The sequence below is a fragment of the Capsella rubella genome, unplaced genomic scaffold (assembly GCF_000375325.1).
Source record: "Capsella rubella cultivar Monte Gargano unplaced genomic scaffold, Caprub1_0 scaffold_5, whole genome shotgun sequence".
Classification (NCBI taxonomy): domain Eukaryota; kingdom Viridiplantae; phylum Streptophyta; class Magnoliopsida; order Brassicales; family Brassicaceae; genus Capsella; species Capsella rubella.
Genome location: NW_006238919.1, coordinates 8638342 through 8658529, shown reverse-complemented (window position 1 = coordinate 8658529; position 20188 = coordinate 8638342). Strand labels below are relative to the sequence as shown.

Sequence of the window (20188 nt, the reverse complement as noted above, 5' to 3'; positions counted from 1 at the left end):
TGATTTTCAACATTTTTCTCTGTTTTTTTTTTGGTTTAACATATTTCTCTCTTTCGAAGCTTCAAAGCAACAAAAATGGTCCGTATTCTTTCTTTTCCACCACCGCCTCCGCCACCACCACCATCATTTAGATCAATCCCACCTCGGCGCTATTTCTTCAAAAGAAAGAACAGAACTCCTCCACCACCACCACCACCGCCACCGCGACCATTTGGACCGATTCTTCCTTGGAAATATTCTGTCAAAAGAAGAAGAAATAATCCACCATCTTGTTTGATCCAAAAAGACATGTTGACATGGTACGTGATCACCCTCGTCATGCGCCGAGAACTCCAAACCCGAAACCATCAACCTGAAGAGACACGAGAAGAATGGGTGATCTCAATCAAAGACAAGATGGACCAAGCACTCAGAGAAGACGCCACAACTAGTTGGGACAAGCTATGTATCTACAGAGTACCACAATACCTTCAAGAAAACAACAAGAAGTCCTATTGCCCTCAGACTGTCTCGCTTGGTCCGTACCACCATGGCAACAAACATCTCCTCCCCATGGACCGTCACAAGTGGCGTGCTGTCAATATGGTCATGTCACGCACCAAGCATATCATCGAAATGTATATTGACGCCATGAAAGTTCTCGAAGACAGGGCTCGTGCTTGCTACGAAGGCCTCATTCGTTTGAGCAGTAACAAGTTTACCGAAATGCTGGTTCTTGATGGTTGTTTTGTCCTTGAGCTCTTCAGAGGAGCCGATGAAGGATTTTCAGAACTTGGGTTAGAATTTCGGGTTTATTCGGTTAACGTACTATTTACTAAGCTGGTATTATTTAAGATCCGGTTATGATCTAAATTGTTGACTTTGAATTTTTTTCTATGTGTAGATACAATCGTAACGATCCAGTTTTTGCAATGCGAGGATCGATGCATTCGATACAACGTGACATGGTAATGCTGGAAAATCAACTTCCTTTGTTCGTTCTAGACCGGTTGTTAGAGCTACAGCTTGGTCCACGAAATCAAGCCGGTTTAGTGGCACAATTGGCAATTCGGTTCTTTAATCCGTTGATGCCAACCGACGAACCGTTGACCAAAACCGACCAGTCTAAACCCGAAAGCTCACTGGAAAAGGATAAATTCTTTAACCCGATTGCTGACAAGGACAAGGGCGAGTTGCACTGTCTAGATGTGTTCCGTCGAAACCTGCTTCGGCCTTGTTCGAATCCAGAGCCGAGGTTATCACGAAGGAGATGGTCCTGGAAGACTCGTGTGGCGGACAAGCGCCAACAACAACTGATACATTGCGTGACAGAGCTAAAAGAGGCCGGTATCAAATTTAGGAGAAGGAAGACAGACCGGTTTTGGGATATTCAATTCAAGAATGGTTATCTAGAGATACCCAAACTACTTATCCATGATGGTAAGAAAGATGACTTATTATTTGATACACTAATTTGAACAATATGTTACTATATCACTTCTTTCTATAGAATCCCATAACTCCTAATAAACTTACCTAAATACCATCTTCTCGTGTTTCTTGTAGGTACAAAATCTCTATTTTCGAATCTTATAGCTTTTGAGCAATGTCATATCGACTCGAGCAACGACATAACATCTTACATAATCTTCATGGATAATCTAATAGATTCTCCTGAAGATGTTAGTTATTTGCATTATTGTGGTATCATCGAACACTGGCTAGGAAGTGATTATGAAGTTGCGGATTTGTTCAACCGGTTATGTCAAGAAGTGGCTTTCGACCCCCAGAATAGTTATTTATCTCAACTGTCAAATAAAGTCGACCGGTATTATAGTCGAAAGTGGAATGTTTTGAAGGCCATCTTAAAACACAAGTACTTCAATAATCCTTGGGCATATTTCTCTTTTTTTGCTGCACTTGTCCTGCTAGTTCTCACTTTATTTCAAAGTTTTTTTACTGCTTTTCCTTATTTTAGGCCACCTTCTTGATAATTTCCTTCATTCAACTTGGGATGTTTGTATTTTTTTTTTTTGAACATTTTTGTATTTTCTTCATTTATTATTGTAATGCAAAAATAAAATCAGAAACTAAACTAAACAGAACATTTTTTTCGTCACAACCAAACGAGTTTGGTACTCGATGTTTACCACAGAGTAGGTTTACAAGTTCCTTCAGTCCGGATAATAGAACGTCACATATCTTTACAAGTTCTCCAACTAATGACATAATGTGGTATGCTAATTGTTATAATCGGAAATAATTTCCATATTTCTATCCTATAAAAGAAAAAGTTCATTCTTCGTTTTGGGGTTTCCATGGAATAAAAAGGAAATAGTTTTTTTTTAACTATTTTCTCCTTCGTTGATAAAATTAATTTGAAACCTTACCATTTAGTTTTATATAGCAATCAGTCACACCCTAACGATTGTCTAGTAAAATAAGCAAATGAAATGTGCTAGAGCAATCATCATTCATAGGAGAAATGGTGAGGTCGTGCCATGTTCCTCAATAGCTGTGTAGAGTACATGTTCCGTTATGCTCTTACCATTTTCCATTTTATTTTGTTAGTTTTGTAACTTGTTTAGTAATAATATTTGCTTCAGCTAGATATAAGAAAAAAGAATACCATAATATCAATAACTATATATGATGAATTGTGAATTTCACGTTGAGCTTTCTTTTTTTTTTTTTTTTTTGTGTGCTTTTGAATCTTTTGAAATTACCCGAATTTGACAAGACAACTAATCTTATCTTGTCCAACTACTCTCTTATTCCCCATATAAACGCGATTCTATTATGGTTGGCAATGATACCTTGGGCTCTTACTCATATCCGAATTTAACTAGACGAACATATATATTGTGTGTTTGTGGGTACTCATTTGTCGTCTAAGTTCTTATTCTCCGCATGTTACAATTTTGTTTTTTTAACATGTCTCATGCATGCCTAGCTCTAAACTCCAAATGCATAATCAGTTTTCATTTTCATACTTTTTATCTGTATGTTTTTTTTGGTAAAAACAAACCTCAGCTTGTCTCTCTAGTTGAGTTAACTGTCGACGTTTTAGTATGGTTTTTGATTATACGTAATTCCGAGAAAACAAGATCTTCTTTTAAACCGCAAGACTCCAATTAATTTGTGTATTTTAGTAGCTATAAGAAAATGAGTATTTAATTTTAGGCGTTACTTTATTTTCATATTTGTTTTTTGTTAAATGTGTATTTGTGTGTGTGTGTTTAGAAATATCTAAAATTTTGGTTGTTGTCATTACAGATCACTTGGGTCCATAAGTACAATAAGTAACCAATTATAGCTTCAAATCATTCACATATACTTGTTTCTGTCTTCCTCTTTCATTTTCTTGAAAAAGCTTCAACAAACAAAAATGGTGGCTGTTTTCTACAAAGACATGTTGAGCTGGTACTTACTCACTCTCAAGATCCGCGAAAAACTCGAAACCCAAAACCAAGAATCCGAACCAATTAATCAAGATCAAAACATCATCGGTTTACCCGAAATCACCAGATCCGATCAAGGCCAAAACAATCATAACTACGGCCGGACTCAATCCGAGCTCGGTAAGATCAGCGTAACCAAAGAGAGTCCAAGAGATTCACGAGACGATTGGGTGATCTCAATCACAGACAAGCTCGAACAAGCACATAGAGACGATGACACGACAACCTGGGGAAAGCTCTGTATCTACAGAGTTCCATATTACCTTCAAGAAAACGACAACAAATCGTACTTCCCTCAAACCGTCTCGCTTGGTCCGTACCATCATGGTAAGAAACGTCTCCGGTCTATGGACCGTCACAAATGGCGTGCAGTCAATAGAGTCTTGAAACGTACGAACCAAGGCATCAAAATGTATATCGACGCCATGGGAGAGCTAGAGGAAAAGGCTCGAGCTTGTTACGAAGGTCCCTTAAGTTTAAACAGTAACGATTTTATTGAAATGCTTGTTCTTGATGGGTGTTTTGTTCTTGAGCTCTTCAGAGGAGCCGTTGAAGGATTCACCGAACTCGGGTAAGACTGTTTTTTCACAATTGCTGGTACTTTCAAATTATTGAGTAAACCGGTCTCAATCATTTTTTGTGTAGATATGCACGTAACGATCCAGTTTTTGCTATGAGAGGATCGATGCATTCAATTCAACGTGACATGGTAATGCTAGAAAACCAACTTCCTTTGTTCGTTCTAAACCGGTTATTAGAGTTACAGCTTGGATCGCGGAACCAAACCGGTTTAGTGGCACAATTAGCAATTCGGTTCTTTGATCCACTAATGCCAACGGATGAGCCGTTGACCAGAACGGATCAGTCAAGACTCGAGAACTCGTTGGCAAGAGACAAAGCCTTTGACCCATTCGCTGACAAGGGCGAGTTGCACTGTTTAGATGTTTTCCGTCGAAGTCTACTCCGGTCTAGTCCTAAACCGGAGCCGAGGTTAACAAGAAAAAGATGGTCACGGAACACACGCGTGGCTGACAAGCGTCGTCAACAGCTGATACATTGCGTGACGGAGCTAAGGGAAGCCGGTATAAAATTCAGGAGAAGAAAAACCGACCGGTTTTGGGATATTCAATTCAAAAACGGTTATCTAGAGATACCAAGACTACTTATCCATGATGGTATGTTCACGTTTTACGCATTTTCTTCTTTTTTATATAACTGTGACCTGCCCCATATGCTTTACAACTATTTTCATATTTTCTTGAGTAAATGATTACAATTTTTATTTACAAATTGATGTTTCTTTCATTTGCATCAGTTTATATGGATTGACAAAGAATATATATTAGTTAGGAACTGTTAGGAATCATGACATGGTAAAATGCTACTTTCGGGAATATAAGAAATGTCATCAATTCATAATGGTCTAAGCAATGGAAAACTGCGTCGTTTAAACTTAGCAAAGAGTTTAATTAGATAATGAAACACAAATACACTTTTTTTCAACGAAACTATAATATTTTCATACTTAACAAATGAATCCTTTCGTGTATGTTTTGTAGGTACCAAATCTCTATTTCTGAATCTTATAGCTTTCGAGCAGTGCCATATCGACTCGACCAACGACATAACATCCTACATAATCTTCATGGACAATCTAATAGATTCTCACGAAGACGTAAGCTACTTGCACTACTGCGGTATCATCGAACATTGGCTAGGGAGCGATTCTGAAGTCGCGGATTTGTTCAACCGGTTATGTCAAGAAGTTGTATTCGACACCGGAGATAGCTATCTATCTCGGTTATCGGTTGAGGTTAACCGTTATTACGACCATAAGTGGAATGCTTGGAGGGCGACTTTGAAACATAAGTACTTCAATAATCCATGGGCTATTGTTTCTTTCTGTGCTGCTGTTATTCTACTAGTCCTCACTTTGTCTCAAAGTTTTTATGCTGCTTATGCTTATTATAAGCCACCTTCTTAACCGTATAGCTTGGTTTTGTGTTATATGTAAACACTTGGGTTTTCAAATAGCCGTGGTATACTTACTTTTTTTTTTTTTCTCATGAAAGTAATTTTTTTAAAACGTTTATGATTCACATTTTATAAATATTTTTCATTAAATAATTATGTAATTAAGTCTCTTGAAAATTACACAAATCCGTAAAATTTCTCATTCTTTTTGAAAAATCTGATAATCAAACGTTGACCATATTTTTAAATGAAACAAGCCCAAGTGCGAAGTATATATTTTGGCCCATATAGGCCCAATGAACGATAAACAAAAAATTTGACCGGCAAGAGCGGAGGATGATCGTTAATCTCCGCACGTTCATCGGAAATTTCGTCGGCTGCTACTCCTCTGAATCAACCCCAAATCTGCTTCCTACATTGAATCGCTTCTTCTTCTTCGCCTAAGCAATAACTCGAAGCTAATCTTCCTGCATTCACCATTCTCCGGTAAACATTGTCGAACTTTTGAAGTCTAGTTTCCATTTCACGCCTCTTGATCTGCTTGATAGTTTTACCGATTTAACGATCTGTTTCGTCGACTCCGTCATGGATACTGATTAGGAATTGTTGAAAGATGTGTGAAAATGGATATCGAATTCGCTGACCTGTTGGATTATTAAGCAATGTTGCACTAGTACGGTCTTTGATGCTTCATCCTGCGAAGCAATTTTTTCGTAGTCAGTGCTTTTTTTCAGATGATTCCAGAAGAGAATTAAGCCAATAGCTTTAGCGAATTCTGACGTGTGTGGTGTACTTTGAGACATGGATAATGTGGGAATATGGAGTCGTTTCTTCGTTCTTGCTAGTGTTTTGATTTAATGAGAAAGCTGGGCTTTATAATCATCAAACATGAACTTTTCTTTGTTTTTAGGTTGTTCTCGTCAAGTAGGCTAATCAGCTATGATGGAAACTGATCCTGTTGACTCGTCATCTCAGTCTCCAGCTATAGTATCTGAGAAAGATGTAACCATTCCTGGTAATTCTGAAACTTTTCAAGAAGTTATGGGTGTTGAAGAAGGTCCTGTGAGCTCTGTAGGAGAAGCTCCTAAAGATTTTAATAGGACAGAAGCTTCAGCTGCAAAGGTTGATACTCCAATGCCTTCTACTGGCTCTGAACCTTCGAGTAAAACTGAGGATATAGTTCCATGCCCGCCAGGTTCATCCCCACGCGAATCGCCACCATCTATATTTTCTTCTTCTGGTCTTTCTTCTTGGGCCAAAAGTTTGAAATTCCCGCAGCAAGATCCAAACACTGCAGATTCTGGGATGTCAGCTTTCACAAGATTCACCTCTGAACTTGGTCTGCATTTGCCAACGAAAGGGTCAGATGAGGCCAGCGACCCTAAACCACCAAACACACAAGTTGGTGGTGCTCTTGAGTCGCTCACGAAAGCCGTGGTAGATTCCTCTCGTGGTGCTGTAAAAGCAATGCAGGTGAAAGCACGCCACATTGTCTCGCAGAACAAAAGAAGATACCAGGTATATTATTTTTTTCTTCCTTGGTATTGTTAGATTCTTGAAACTTAAGTGATGCACATTATAGTCACAATAGCTTGTTTCAGTAACACTACCTTGGTACAAATTGTTTTCCCAAAACTAGTTGTTATCACATCTTTTATTCATGCTTTCCTGTGTAAGGTATAACTAGATTCTAGTATATATAAGTGCCCAGATCAGTATTACTTACATCACTGGTTTACATGGCATATGCTATCTGGTCCAATCTCCAGGAGGGGGAATTCGATTTGGACATGACATATATAACTGAGAATGTAATCGCAATGGGGTTCCCAGCTGGTGACATAAGCTCTGGTCTTTTTGGATTTTTCGAGGTAAATGCTTTCCCTGTGGTCTGAAATATAACTTCCCCAGCCAGTTCTTTTCTTCTCTCGACCTTCAGTTTCTCATTGAAAAATGTCAATATGCAGGGATTTTATCGTAACCACATGGAAGAGGTGATCAAGTTTTTCGAAACTAATCACAAGGTAACCATTGACACAGACTGGGAGCCTCTTAAACTCTATGAGTTTCTGTCAATTCTTATATGGTTCATACCAGTTGGATTTTATTAGACACTGCAGCCCAGACTTGTAGTGTTAATTGGCTATGTTTTTCATGTCGTTACTGATCTCTAAACGTTGTTCCCAATACGCAGGAAAAATATAAGGTCTACAACCTTTGTTCAGAGAGATTGTATGATGCTTCGAGATTTGAGGGGAAGGTATATACAAACTCTATGCACTTGATATCTCAGACCGTATATTTTGCAGGCAGTTTCTGTTGTTGCCCTTGTTATCAAAGCTAATGTTTATAGACCGCTTACTACACGTTTGCTTCATCACTTGTCTGTTTTCTTTTTCTTAAGGTTGCATCTTTCCCATTTGATGACCATAACTGTCCTCCTATCCAATTGATACCATCATTTTGTCAAAGTGCATACACATGGCTGAAGGAAGATATCCAAAATGTAGTGGTAGTTCATTGTAAAGCTGGAATGGCAAGAACCGGATTAATGATTTGCTGTCTTCTTCTATATCTCAAGGTGATACTTAAATGAAGCGAAGTCTTGGCCGACGAATGAATTCCTTCTCCGTATGTCGCGTGTGACTGATCTGACTGGTCCATTGCAGTTCTTTCCTACAGCTGAGGAGGCTATTGATTACTATAATCAAAAGAGATGTCTTGATGGGAAAGCTCTCGTTCTCCCAAGTCAGATTGTAAGTTCTGAGCCTGCACCACTCTTTTTAACGTGCTTGTTCGATTCTACCTCATCCTATATTCCTATTAAACGAGCTTTCGTGTTTCCTTCAGCGATATGTCAAGTACTACGAACGTGTTCAAAATCAATTTGACGGGAAAGTTCCAGCTGAACAAAGGTACGCTTCAGACGTAGCTGACCAATCAGATAGTTTGATTTGTGGTAATATTCATATATCCCTAACCAGAGAACAAACAATTATGTAGATGCATGCTCAGAGGGTTTCGTCTAATCAACTGCCCTTACTGGATTAGACCTGCCATTACGATCTCCAACCACACTGGTAGAGAGCTAGTTTCTTATTGCATTTTGTAAATTCGCATACATTTGAAAAATGTGCTGTTTTCTTCTATTGAACAGATATACTTTTCTCAACAAAGAAGCATCAGAAAACCAAGGATTTGGGGGTAGGCATTTTGGTTCTTCTCTCTCTCTCTCTGATGTTAATTTTTTACAAAACTACAACTCGTCTTGACATATAAACTTGTGTTTATGGACTGTAGCCTGAAGATTTTTGGATAAAGGCACCCAAAAAAGGAGTTGTTGTCTTTGCAATACCTGGTGAAGCTGGTCTAACAGAATTAGCCGGAGACTTCAAAGTCCACTTTCAAGATAGTGATGGAGATTTTTACTGGTAAACTCTCTTCTTCCTTCACAGACGTATTTTAAATCGACCAATTCACTAATTTTTACTAATTTCTGAACGCAGTTGGCTAAATACTACACTGACTGATAACAGAACAATGCTGAAAGGTAGTGACTTTGATGGCTTCGAAAAGGTAAAGGAGATGTTCATAACAGCTTAGATTCAAGCCTGTGGTTGCTTTCCTATTGACCTGATCCCTTGACGTATTTTTGTAGAGAAAACTGCCTGCACCGGGTTTCCATGTCGAGATCGTAATGATAGAATCCGACAATTCTCAACCAACAAAGTCCAAATCTGATTCCACCCAAAAACAATCTCAAAGCAGCTCCAGTGCTGGATCCAGCAAACTCAAGTCTAATCAGAACGAAGACGATGATGTATTCTCCGACAGTGATGGGGAAGAGGACAGACACTCAAAACCCATTGAGACCAATTCAAAAACCGAGAAAACCGTAGACTCGATGCACACAACTAGTAAACCTCATCAGATCAATGAGCCACCAAAGATAGATGTCCATGACTCTTCCGCAAACAGAAGTCTCACAAGTTCATCATCCTCCGGTCTTCATAATCCAGTACCAAACCACTCATTAGCAGTTAGTGATATCAAAGCTATTGCTGCAGACGCATCGGTCTTCTCCTTTGGAGATGAGGAAGAAGACTATGAAAGCGACTGAGCCTGAAAAGTCAGGCTTTATCACACTTTATCATACGTACACAAATATAACAGATTTTGTATTGACTCTGTTTCAAAAGAAACAATTGTAACAATTGCAAACTGTAAAAGAAAATAACAGAATCTTTTCATTGTTCCCCAATTGCATTTGTGGTTGGAAATAAATCTCATTCCTGCATCTGAACAAGCTCCTCTTAATTTCATCTTCACAAAGATTAATGTTTGTTAGCGTTGTAGTCGTATTTAATACCATGACAAGATAAACTGGTTATGCTGTTGATTGTTTGAATATCCCCAATAAAGGGTCGTTGAATGTCAAACAAAAGACCAAACACAGGACAGAAGAAGTTTTTTTTTTTAGATTTATAAATCAACGTCAAACCTTATCAGAATCCTCTATTATAATTGTACAATGCAAAATGGTTAATCTCAACGTAGGTTGCATCATTCATCTTGAACCATTTTACGGACATATAAACTAGCTCTTGATCCCGAACTCCGCTTAAAGGTGACTTGTTTTTGTGGCAAACCCACTGAATCCTGAAAAAACACATAGTGCATAAACTTATTTCATCTTTCGATTAGTAAGTTTCTGATCCAAAAGCAGAGATTCTAAAATACCGTCATTTGGATTCCATCAACGTTTTCAAATGCTTGATCTGCTTCTTCTGAACTATTGAAAACAACAAATGCACAATAGTAACCTCTCTGCGTTTTTGCTGGCTGCCAAAAGGAAAAACAAAACCGAGGTCAAAGAAAGGTTTGATGTTTTGAATCCGTAGAGAAAAAGTACATGGTTTGATTTGTCAACCTTAACATCAAGTGTAAACTTTCCAGAAAGAAGTTGGTCCAGCTCTTCAGATGTCACATTGTGAGGGATTTTATGTAGAAAGAGTCTTGCTTTCTCAACCTCCAGCATCTATGGCAAAAATTGCAGACACTTGATTTGTAATTGTTGGAATTTATGATAAAGCTATAAGTTTGGTAAATCCATCTTTGTTAACCTCTTTGGATGGTTTGATTGTTGTGTCAACTCTTTTCTCTATAACAGCAAGCACAAGTTTCATCGCAGCTGCTGCATCATCCACACAATCATGAGGAACGTAGTCCTTTCGGACTTCGTAACCCAAAATAGACTAGAAAATACAAAAAAAAAAAAGTACTTAAAAAATGTTTTTATCTTTTTGTGATATTCACCTAAAGAGTAGAGAAACACATTATAGACTTACCTTGCATAGGTTGTTAAGTGAAGGTCTTCTGAGCTTTCTTTCATTGGAATACTTGAATACAAGTGCGGTATCGATTACTTTGGGATGATCTATCTTCAACACTGGGATCAAAATACCCATAAGTTTGTAGCTAAAACCCAATAAATATAACAAAATCAATACCCACTCACTCTACTGGGAACATATTACTTACCTTGCAAATCTCTGTTCAAACTGTGTCCTACCAAAATCGTACCCTCAGAAAGAAAAGGCTGCAAAGTTTCCTGCACATTTCACACAGTTAACATAACGACTACACGTTAGTGCTGGGGAGAAGATAAACCAATAGAAAGACTCTACAGGGTACCTGTATATCTGCCACAGAGAGTGTAGTATTTTTGATATCTTCAGCAGTGACCCCTGTAATGTATGTCCTGTAGTCAACAACAGGTTTGTCCGGTTTCACGAATTTGTCAAGAATCACCTAAAGCCATCAACATTTGATCACTCAGGGTCAAAGAAAACAGGTCCACTGGGAAAAGGCGGCCACTAAAGATTCTCTAAGCTCTATACCTTTAAATCACTGTCTACAACGCCAACTCTAACTAAACCCTCAGTCCCATCTTCACAAAGAACCATCTCACAATCAAGAGCTACAATTTGAGTAGATTTCATCACCTTTGACATCTTCAATCCAACATCGGATACAAACCAGTCCTGCTTAGCAATTCAAGAAGTCTTAAAGAACCGCATAAAACAGGTAAAAACGAAACAACTTTCGTTACAGTAATTCAATAAACACCAAGAACCCATTGTTTAGAGGAGAGAAACAAACCTCGGAGTATGGCTGGAATGAATAGTCAAAAGAGTAATTCTGATGCTCAACGGTCAATCGAACTAGCATCTGTGCTGCCAAACAACAACATTTTGTTACAGCTCACTTCACACATATGTTTATCAAACTTAAACAAACACAACATCCTCAAAAACATGTTTTATTCCATCCAAACAAAATCATTCCCCAACCTGCTCAGGAGTGTCTTTATCTTCAGACTCCTGCTTCAACTCTTCAATCAGAAGATGATTGGCATGACATTTCAGAACCTTGGCACAAAAAAAAAACCAAAACTTTATGCATTTGGTGGCAAAAAATTTACAATCACATTAGTGTTGTTCTTGGGTTCAGTTCATATTTACTTGCAAATCTTCTTTCTTCTTAAAAGTTGACAAAAACTGAACCAAATCGTCATGGGAACGCCTCGAAGGGTCCTTGAGTGATCCAACATTTTCGTCGTAAACATTTAAAAACTCCTTCCAATTCCCTTTTTCGCCTCGCAAATCTCGACTCTGCGCTAAATTCACCAACTCTTCAAGCACCTAAATCGGAATTAAGAATATTAAGAGATACAGAGAAACGTAACTCAACCTCAAAATCAAAATCAAGGTACAACAAAAAAAACAAAATACACCAACTTTTTTCTCGACGGTGGCTAGTTTAAGCTCCATAGTACGAGAAACCAATGCAGGGCCGCAGGGGACGGCTCAGCGAGTTTTTTTTAACTCCCAAAGTGTTTGGAGAAGAAGAAACAGAGAGAGAGTTTAGGGTTTCTGCTTTTGATTTTGAGGAATTCTAGAATTGGTCAAGTGGGTCTGAGATGAGTGAGACTAACATGGTCGATAGTGACATTTGATGAGGGTTTTAGCCAAGGATCAATGAAAAAGCCTCAAACTTTTCAACTATGCGTCCACTGTGACATCTTTGACTTCCATATTAGTAAATATTTGTTGCCATTATTTTAAGATCCACCTTATGTTATACTATCTAGTAATTGTATATACTGTACCCATTCTTCAGTTTTTATCCCAAAACATTTTTCACCTTTTTTTTTGTGACTTTCCCATAATTAAAAGAATAAATATTCGCATGGATCTTTGATTATATCATTCCTTGTTTTACGAACAAATAAACAAGCACTTGGACATAGAACATACCCATACCCTGATCCAAGGTTACATCATTCATCATAAGCCATTTTACGAACAAATAAACTAGCACTTGGACAACAACTCAGCCTGAAGACAATGCGTTTCCGTGGCAGCCCCAACGAATCCTGAAAAGCAAAACCATAACGCAGAAAACTTACTTCATCACTCTCTCTCCATCACAAAGTTTCATAACCCTTTAACAACAAAAATAATTAGAATATCTTATACCTCTTGGCTCTTGTTGTTTTCCAACAACGTGTGTGTTGAGAGTTCATCACCTTCGACATCTTCATCCCAACATCAGATACATACCGGCCCAGCTAAAACATTTCACAAGTGTTAAAGAAGTATATATACTAAGTAAACAGCAAATGCCATTGTTCAGGACAGGATCGAACAGTGGCTGGAATGAATAGACTATTTGGTATTCCGGATGCCAATAGTCAATCGAAGTAGCCTCTGTAACATAGTTGAAACATGTTACTACCAAATACCCTCAAAACATATATTTTTTTGATTGATTTTTCCAGCTACACACCTACTCAGGAGTGTGTTTATCCGGAGATGCTTGCTTGAACTTTTCAACCATAAGATGATTGGCGTGACATCGCAAAGACTAGCTAAGAGCCAAGAAAAAAGTAAAGGTTAAACAAAAACCAAAACTCATCAGTTCCATTACTATATCAAATCACATTGTGTTATCCTTCTTCATTACCTGTATATCTTCTTTCTTCTTAAAAGTTACAAGAAAAGCGACTAAATCATCATGCTTTGATCCAAACTTTTTGTCGTAAACATCTAAAAACTCCTTCCATCTTCCGTTCTCTCCTTGCAGACCGAGACTTTGCACTCCCTTCACCAACTCTTGCAACACCTAAAGTTGAATAAATTTGAAGGGATTATAAGCAGTCGAGCTTAAAACAACGAATTATTCATACAACAAAATTGCTACTCGGCCTGATAAATTAGAGCAAGTACAGCTTAAAAAAACAGAAGAACTTCATACTTTATGCACCATAATACTAATGAAACTGCAAATTCTTTCAGCGCTAGAGGAAAACTTGAGGAAGAAGGAACAGAGTTAGGGTTATTATTTCTTCGCTTATTGTTATTTTGCTAGGTTATTTCTTCGCTTTTTGATTTGAGAGATCTTTAATTTATATGTCTTTTTAAATATAGATTAAAATAAAATAGCAAACTGATTTTCGAACTTTTCCTAAATGTTTTTTCACACAACTTCCCTACTTTCTTAGTAATACACTATTTCATTATCTTTTACAAAAGTGGAAATTGAAACTATATATAGTATTCTTCCTTTTCACATCACTTCTTTGACTCTGTTTCTGATATTTAAACTTCATCTTCGATTGTGCTTCAATTCCTCAAGTCCTGTTCTATTATGTGACAATATATTAATTGTTCAATTCGATTATGTGACAATATATTAATTTTGCCACTGATTTACTCGAATATATGGAAAAAATTGCGAAAAACCAAAAATAAACCAAATTTTAGAATTATAAATAAGCAATGTTAAGACAACTTATACAAAGAAAATAAGAAAGCATAATTATAAGAACATTACTAAAAGCTCCCACAGAATCCTGGTTGCATCAATAATCTTGACCCATCTTACGGACATAAAAACAAGCTCTTGAACCAGAAATGAGTTTCTGTGGCAGCCCCGATGAATCCTGAAATGCCAAAACATAACTCAGAAACTTACTTCGTCACTCTCAAGTTGAACAAACAAAGAGTTTAATTAGGATTCTTTAAAAAGTAAAGAAAAAAAATTAAAACAGATTGTAACATATATATATACCCTCTCTTGGCATCCATTAATGTTTGCAAATGCTTGATTTGCCTCTTTTGAGCTACCAAAAACAACAACTGCACAGTAGTTTCCTCCCTGTACTTTTGCTGGCTGCCAATTTTTTTAAAAAAGAACCGAGGTCAAAGAAAAATGTGTTATTGTGTTATTAGACATGTATGGTTTGATTTTCCAACCTTGACTTCAATTTTAAACTCTTTGGAACGAAACTCTCGAGAAAGAACTTGTTCGAGCTCTGTACTTGGCAGATAGGTAGGGATTCTATGTAGAAAGAATCTTGATTTCTCATCCTCCTGCATCTAAGAAACAAAAAAGAATGGAATATTGTAAATGTATCTGCAAATTTAGTGTAAACATGCATGTTTGGCTTAATCATTTGAAACCTCTCTAGTTAGTATGACTGTTGTGTCAATTCTTTTCTCCATAAGGGCAAGTACAAGTTTCATTGCAGCAGCTGCATCATGTACGCAATGATGAGAAACACCAGTCTTTTGGACTTCGTACCCCAACATAGCCTGAAAATATTCATTATTTTTCCAAGTAATTATAAGAATGTATTATTCTTATAAGATTACATCAAGAGTAGTAGATATATAAAAAAAGGTTTCACCATGCAAAGGGTGTTAAGTGAGGGTCTTCTGAACTTTCGAGCATTGGGAAACTTGAACACGAGTGACGTATCAATTACTATGGGATGATCTATCTTCAACACTGCAATCAAAATACTCATGATTTAGTTTTAAAAAAAAATTAGGAGGGACTCTAATGGGAAATTATTTACTTACCTTCCAAGTCATGGTACAAACTGTGACCAACCAAAATTGTACCCGTAGAAAGAAACGGACTCAATTTTGCCTGCACAATTGATATAACATTTATATATTTGTTGTCACTTGGAAAAATATAATAAATAGAAAGACTCTATATATGGGATATTTAGTTACCTGTATATCAACCAGAGAGAGAGTAGCTTTTTTGATATCTTCAGCAGTAACTCCAGTAATAGCTGTTCTATAGTCAATAACAGGTTTGTGCGGTTTCACAAATTCATCAAGAATCACCTAAAGCCATGAAAATTTTGATCACTCAAGTTAAGGACACATCATACATTGCAAAAGACCTCAATAAGAAACAAAGATTTAAAAAAAAAAAAACTTAAACAACTCTAAACTATATACCTTTAAATTGCGGTCAACAGCGCCAACTCTAACCACACCTTCAGTCCCATCTTCACAGAGAACCATCTCACAATCAACAGCTACCATTTGGTTTGAAATCATCGACGTTTTCATTCCAGCATCGGATACAAGCCAGTCCTGCTTTGCAATTTTAAACAAGTCTTAAAGAACCGCGTAAAATGATTAAACACACACACACACACACACAAAACTTGGTTATAATAAACGGCAAAAGACAATTGTTCAAAACAGGAAACAAACCTTGGAGTAAGAATAAAACGAATAGTCTTGTCGGTATTGAGGATGCTCAACAGTCAACCGAACTACCTTCTGTACTACCAACAACATTTTCAAACATATTATTATAAAACTTATATAGACATTCCTCAAAACATGTTATATAAACCTAACTAGTCCATTGTTCATTGTTTATAGAAATTTCCAACACACCTGTTCAGGAGTGTCATTAACCGGAGGTTCCTGCTTGAACTTTTCAATCATAAGACGATTAGCCTGACGGTTCATTGCCTTAAAATTAGAGAACAAACAAAAGATTAGAAAACCAAAACTCATTAAATTATCAACCAACATTGTATTATCTTGACTTACATCTTTGTTCTCCATAGGTACCAATCAATTTTTCCAGAGCCGGGGTGATGTTTGTAGTTTACTCTCTCTTAAGGAAGTGTATCTATGAGTCTGCTCTCTCTTGTAGTGTATGTCGACGTTTCATGTGCTGATGTTGATTTTTATAGGCGTTTTTCTCTAAAGTATTTAATACTACTAGTCTAGTCCATTGTTCTTTGTTTGTTGACTTCTCCTGAGATTGTATATAAAATTAATTTAGAGCGTAAACGTGTTTTTATTATCAGTGAAATTTTGAAAACCCATTGACGTGGATAAAGATCATTAATTATTAATGTAGTTTAGAGATAAAAATATCCGAAATCAATTATCAGAGATTCTTTGAATTATTTATTTGTTGACAAAAAAAAAAAAGAGAATCTTTGAATTAAAATATTTTAAAATAAACGTATTACTTTACTAGTAATGATAAGATTTTTTTTTTTCAAGTATGTAAAGGGTAAACAATTGTCCTCCCAATCGGTTCATATAAGTTAATTATAATTATTGTTGACAAAAAGTTTTTTTCTTCTTTTTTGTTTTTAGAATTGTCATTTACGATTTCAAAAGAAAATGTTAAAGCAAAACGAATGAATTTGTATTTTGCTCCGTCGACCACTAGACATAAATATGAAAAATTAATGTTTTATAATTGCTTTTTAGTTTCACGATACAAAGCTGTGTGGGAAAAGAAAAATAACATTTTCCAAAATTTTAGTAGTGCATGCTTTCCTTTACTTTAAATTGAATTGTGAAAAGTCTGATTTATAAAAAACAATAATACCGAATTACATAAGTAGGAGGTATTTGTTCTGGAATATCGAAAAACCAAAAAAATTAGGTATTTGTTTTCTAATGAGATGCAATGAAATTAAATGGAACTAGTTGTCTTCACTTTGACACCAAGTCAATGAAGATTAACTATTTTATGATTACATAAATAAAATACTAAGAGGAGAGAAACAAATTACTGGATACTAATAAGCAGCTTAAGCCACGAAAATTTGAAAATGAATTGTGCGAACATATCAAATTACAGAAACAAGAAATAATATTATTACAGAAGTAGAGGTTTTATTCAACGGTGCAATCAAATGGAACTATTAGCTTCTTCACCTTGAGACCATCTCCTAAATGTGCAAGCCACCAAGTTCCTTCCTGCAATTAACCCTAACTTTGCCTTTAACATAGCTAATCCTAACCTACTAACACCTGCAACCTCCACACCGCCATTACCATCAGCCACCGGGGGCAGGTCCTCGACAACCGTCTCGAGAACTCTCTGATCACCACCATCCACTATGCCAGTGCCATTGGTTTCATCACCATCCATACTCACCACCAATATACTCCGTTCACGCAGCCATTCCCTGACTTCATGTGTAACCAATCTACATTTCTTCACCTTTAGTTTCACCAGCTTAGGACAGCCTAAAGCCAGCGCCTTGATCCCGACGTCTGAAATAAGACATCCCTTGATACAGAACTTCTTCAACCCCACACATTTCTCCGCGATGCAACCAATCTCCGTGTCTCCAATCGTACCACTCCCACAAAGAGCTAACCGTTCAAGCTTCTTACAGTTTCTAGCAATAGCGGACAAGCTCGTATGTGTGGCATTAACACCGATAAGTACAAGTTCTTGCAAATTCAAGCAGTGTTTAGCTACAGCCATCAGACCACAATCACTGATTCTGTTAGTCCTCCAACCATCAATGTGAAGCTTTCTCAGTAACTTACATCTCTCGACAACACTAGCTAAACCTAAATCCGAGCATTCAGGAGTTTTCACTATGTGCAAAGTTTCTAAATTTGAACATTTAGATATAGCAGAGAGTCCAACATCACTCACTTGGAGCCTCTCCAGATGAATATCAGTTAAAGAACTATTCCCATCTCCCTTCATTTCAAGAACTCTATCCCAATTACCTAAACAACGAATGATTTTAAGTTTTCTCAACGTTCTTGTAGCAATCAAAGATTCAAATACCTGACCATTAACAAGCTCCTTCAAACATATCGATCTGAGTGAAGAAGACGAACTCAGCTGAATCGGCTCAGCCAATTCGTGAATTCCCCTAATCCGCTTCACAGATAAATCCTCAAGAATCATACAATGCTCGAGAATCGCGTTTATTCCCTTGGCACCGAAATTACAAGAGCCACACGATAGTTTCCTCAAGTTCTTACAGTTTCTAGCAAACGATTCCATACCTAGATCCGTAATCTCGCGACAACCACGAAGCTTGACTCGAGTCAGATTCGAGCAGCGAACCGAGACCATAACCAAAGCTTCATTGCTCATGCTCAAAGACCTCCGATCACAACGAAGAGCGAGCTTCGTCACTGAATCGAACCGATCGAACATACAAGGCAAGAAAGGGAGAATCTCAGCCTTAGCGTGAACTGATAACCGGTGACGATTCTGACCGTCGACGAATAACCACCGTTTGCAAACGAGAGAACACCGTTTCCGATCTCCGGCGCTGAGAAAGTTAAAAACATGAGCGAGGCAATCGTCCGGTAGATCTCCCGTGAAATCGTAATCTCCATCTTCGAAGTCAATCGATTCGCAATCGAGAAACTCCGGTGACCAGAGAAACATAGAAGTATCGCGTACGCTCGGTTCCGCCAGAGACGACGGAGCTTGTCCCATTGCTTTTTTTCTTTTGTGTGGTTGAGTAGAGGCCTAGAGGGTAAGGTTGCGTTGAGTCGCGAGTCACACGAGTCACGACGACTCGTGAGATTTATTTAATTTTTTCATTTCAAGTTTTTCTCCATGTGTCAACTACTTTCCTTTAAGGCCTCCATTTCTTTCGGACGTTTGGCCCATTGGGCCTATTAGAACAACACAGAGGGCGTGATGACTTTTAAGGCTTTAAAATGGTTTTAAAGCTTTAACAGTAATTAATTTGTCAATCAATATTTTTTGCTTTTATTTTTTTTTTAAACATTAAAAGTCACTTCTTTTTGTTCCTTCTTTGTTTTCTCATTTTTTTCAAAAACCTGGCTTTAAATTTAATCAATTAAAAAAATTTATTTTTCATATCTCCATTACATTTAAAACTTTTTCACAAGTTTATAAATATATTTTATATATTTTATTTTTATAAATTAATTACTCTCATTTTTTTCCTTGTTCTTTTAAGATCCATTTCAATAATACTTTTATTTTATAAATTCATTTATAATATAATTTATATTTATTATAAATATAAAATAATAATAATAAAAATAACATGCATAACTTTAAAAGTTGTTCGTTACCATTCAGATTTTAACAGTAAAAGTTTATACAACCAAAGCATCTACAGCCAAAATTTTAAAGTTGTAGTTGATGCATCTGATTGATGTAACTTCTAGCCAGAATTTAAATCGAACCGCTGACAGAATTAGCGATTAGATGTTTTGGTCGATTATCGTTGCAGACTTGTTGTCGTATTTGTTACACGGTTTCCGTGTAACGTATGATCGCTGTTGCTGATCACATGGTCAAACATACTACTCTAGTGATCCACGGCCAAATTTTAAGTTTTTGCAAAGCTATTTATCTCTTTCGAATATGTTTTATTGTAACAATACCCTACAGATGCTGGTTTGTAAGAAGAAAAGTTTTGTAAAAGCCCAAAATCCATTGCAAGGCCTCTTGTATTTAATGTACTAATGGGTCAAAAGGGCCCAATAATGATACAATTTGACAATCGACAAAAAACCATCCTTTATTTGATTCTCCTCAAGTAGCTTACAATGGTTTCGGTTGTGGATGCAAATGCTACATTATTAGAAACTCGAAGAGCAATCATGAATTGATTTATTAAGGGATAAAAG

The 20188-nt window shown here is 36.9% G+C and overlaps 6 protein-coding genes across 7 annotated transcripts; 3 read left to right on the top strand and 3 right to left on the bottom strand.

Annotated features, from left to right (window-relative positions):
- Nucleotides 1-75: 75 nt before the first annotated feature.
- LOC17887365 (UPF0481 protein At3g47200) lies at nucleotides 76-1970 on the top strand. Its single transcript, XM_006290247.1, has 3 exons — nucleotides 76-776; nucleotides 884-1419; nucleotides 1546-1970. Exons 1-3 carry the CDS (start codon nucleotides 76-78, stop codon nucleotides 1968-1970), a joined length of 1662 nt encoding a protein of 553 aa, XP_006290309.1.
- A 1332-nt stretch (nucleotides 1971-3302) lies between these two features.
- LOC17885445 (UPF0481 protein At3g47200) lies at nucleotides 3303-5470 on the top strand. Its single transcript, XM_006290277.2, has 3 exons — nucleotides 3303-4011; nucleotides 4086-4615; nucleotides 5000-5470. The coding sequence occupies exons 1-3, from the start codon at nucleotides 3368-3370 to the stop codon at nucleotides 5422-5424; spliced, it is 1599 nt and encodes a 532-aa protein (XP_006290339.1). The 5' UTR covers nucleotides 3303-3367; the 3' UTR covers nucleotides 5425-5470.
- Nucleotides 5471-5735: 265 nt separating this feature from the next.
- LOC17887410 (phosphatidylinositol 3,4,5-trisphosphate 3-phosphatase and protein-tyrosine-phosphatase PTEN2B) lies at nucleotides 5736-9697 on the top strand. The gene is made up of 13 exons (XM_006290672.2): nucleotides 5736-5900; nucleotides 6325-6932; nucleotides 7184-7285; nucleotides 7382-7438; nucleotides 7609-7674; nucleotides 7819-7995; nucleotides 8084-8170; nucleotides 8265-8329; nucleotides 8418-8494; nucleotides 8572-8618; nucleotides 8715-8845; nucleotides 8921-8990; nucleotides 9073-9697. The coding sequence occupies exons 2-13, from the start codon at nucleotides 6354-6356 to the stop codon at nucleotides 9532-9534; spliced, it is 1920 nt and encodes a 639-aa protein (XP_006290734.1). The 5' UTR covers nucleotides 5736-5900; nucleotides 6325-6353; the 3' UTR covers nucleotides 9535-9697.
- Nucleotides 9698-9869: 172 nt separating this feature from the next.
- Nucleotides 9870-12442, bottom strand: LOC17886251 (small RNA degrading nuclease 1). Of its 2 annotated transcripts, XM_006291464.2 has the most exons (12): nucleotides 12215-12442; nucleotides 11939-12118; nucleotides 11768-11845; nucleotides 11577-11645; nucleotides 11315-11458; nucleotides 11109-11225; nucleotides 10956-11025; nucleotides 10763-10863; nucleotides 10538-10669; nucleotides 10345-10452; nucleotides 10155-10256; nucleotides 9870-10073 (listed from the first exon to the last, which is right to left on the bottom strand). In XM_006291464.2, exons 1-12 carry the CDS (start codon nucleotides 12245-12247, stop codon nucleotides 9978-9980), a joined length of 1230 nt encoding a protein of 409 aa, XP_006291526.2. In that variant the 5' UTR covers nucleotides 12248-12442; the 3' UTR covers nucleotides 9870-9977. The 2 variants fall into 2 exon arrangements, with proteins under 2 accessions (XP_006291526.2, XP_023638390.1); XM_023782622.1 differs by lacking the exons at nucleotides 11939-12118; nucleotides 12215-12442 and having other exon boundaries at nucleotides 11577-11650.
- A 314-nt stretch (nucleotides 12443-12756) lies between these two features.
- LOC17886148 (putative small RNA degrading nuclease 4) lies at nucleotides 12757-16422 on the bottom strand. The gene is made up of 11 exons (XM_023783376.1): nucleotides 16346-16422; nucleotides 16187-16264; nucleotides 15998-16066; nucleotides 15737-15874; nucleotides 15503-15619; nucleotides 15344-15413; nucleotides 15169-15269; nucleotides 14942-15073; nucleotides 14735-14857; nucleotides 14550-14651; nucleotides 12757-12852 (listed from the first exon to the last, which is right to left on the bottom strand). Exons 1-11 carry the CDS (start codon nucleotides 16358-16360, stop codon nucleotides 12757-12759), a joined length of 1041 nt encoding a protein of 346 aa, XP_023639144.1. The 5' UTR covers nucleotides 16361-16422.
- Nucleotides 16423-17231: 809 nt separating this feature from the next.
- Nucleotides 17232-19048, bottom strand: LOC17885696 (F-box/LRR-repeat protein 16). The gene has a single exon (XM_006292422.2). It carries the CDS (start codon nucleotides 19014-19016, stop codon nucleotides 17451-17453), a length of 1566 nt encoding a protein of 521 aa, XP_006292484.1. The 5' UTR covers nucleotides 19017-19048; the 3' UTR covers nucleotides 17232-17450.
- Between the last annotated feature and the right edge of the window lie 1140 nt (nucleotides 19049-20188).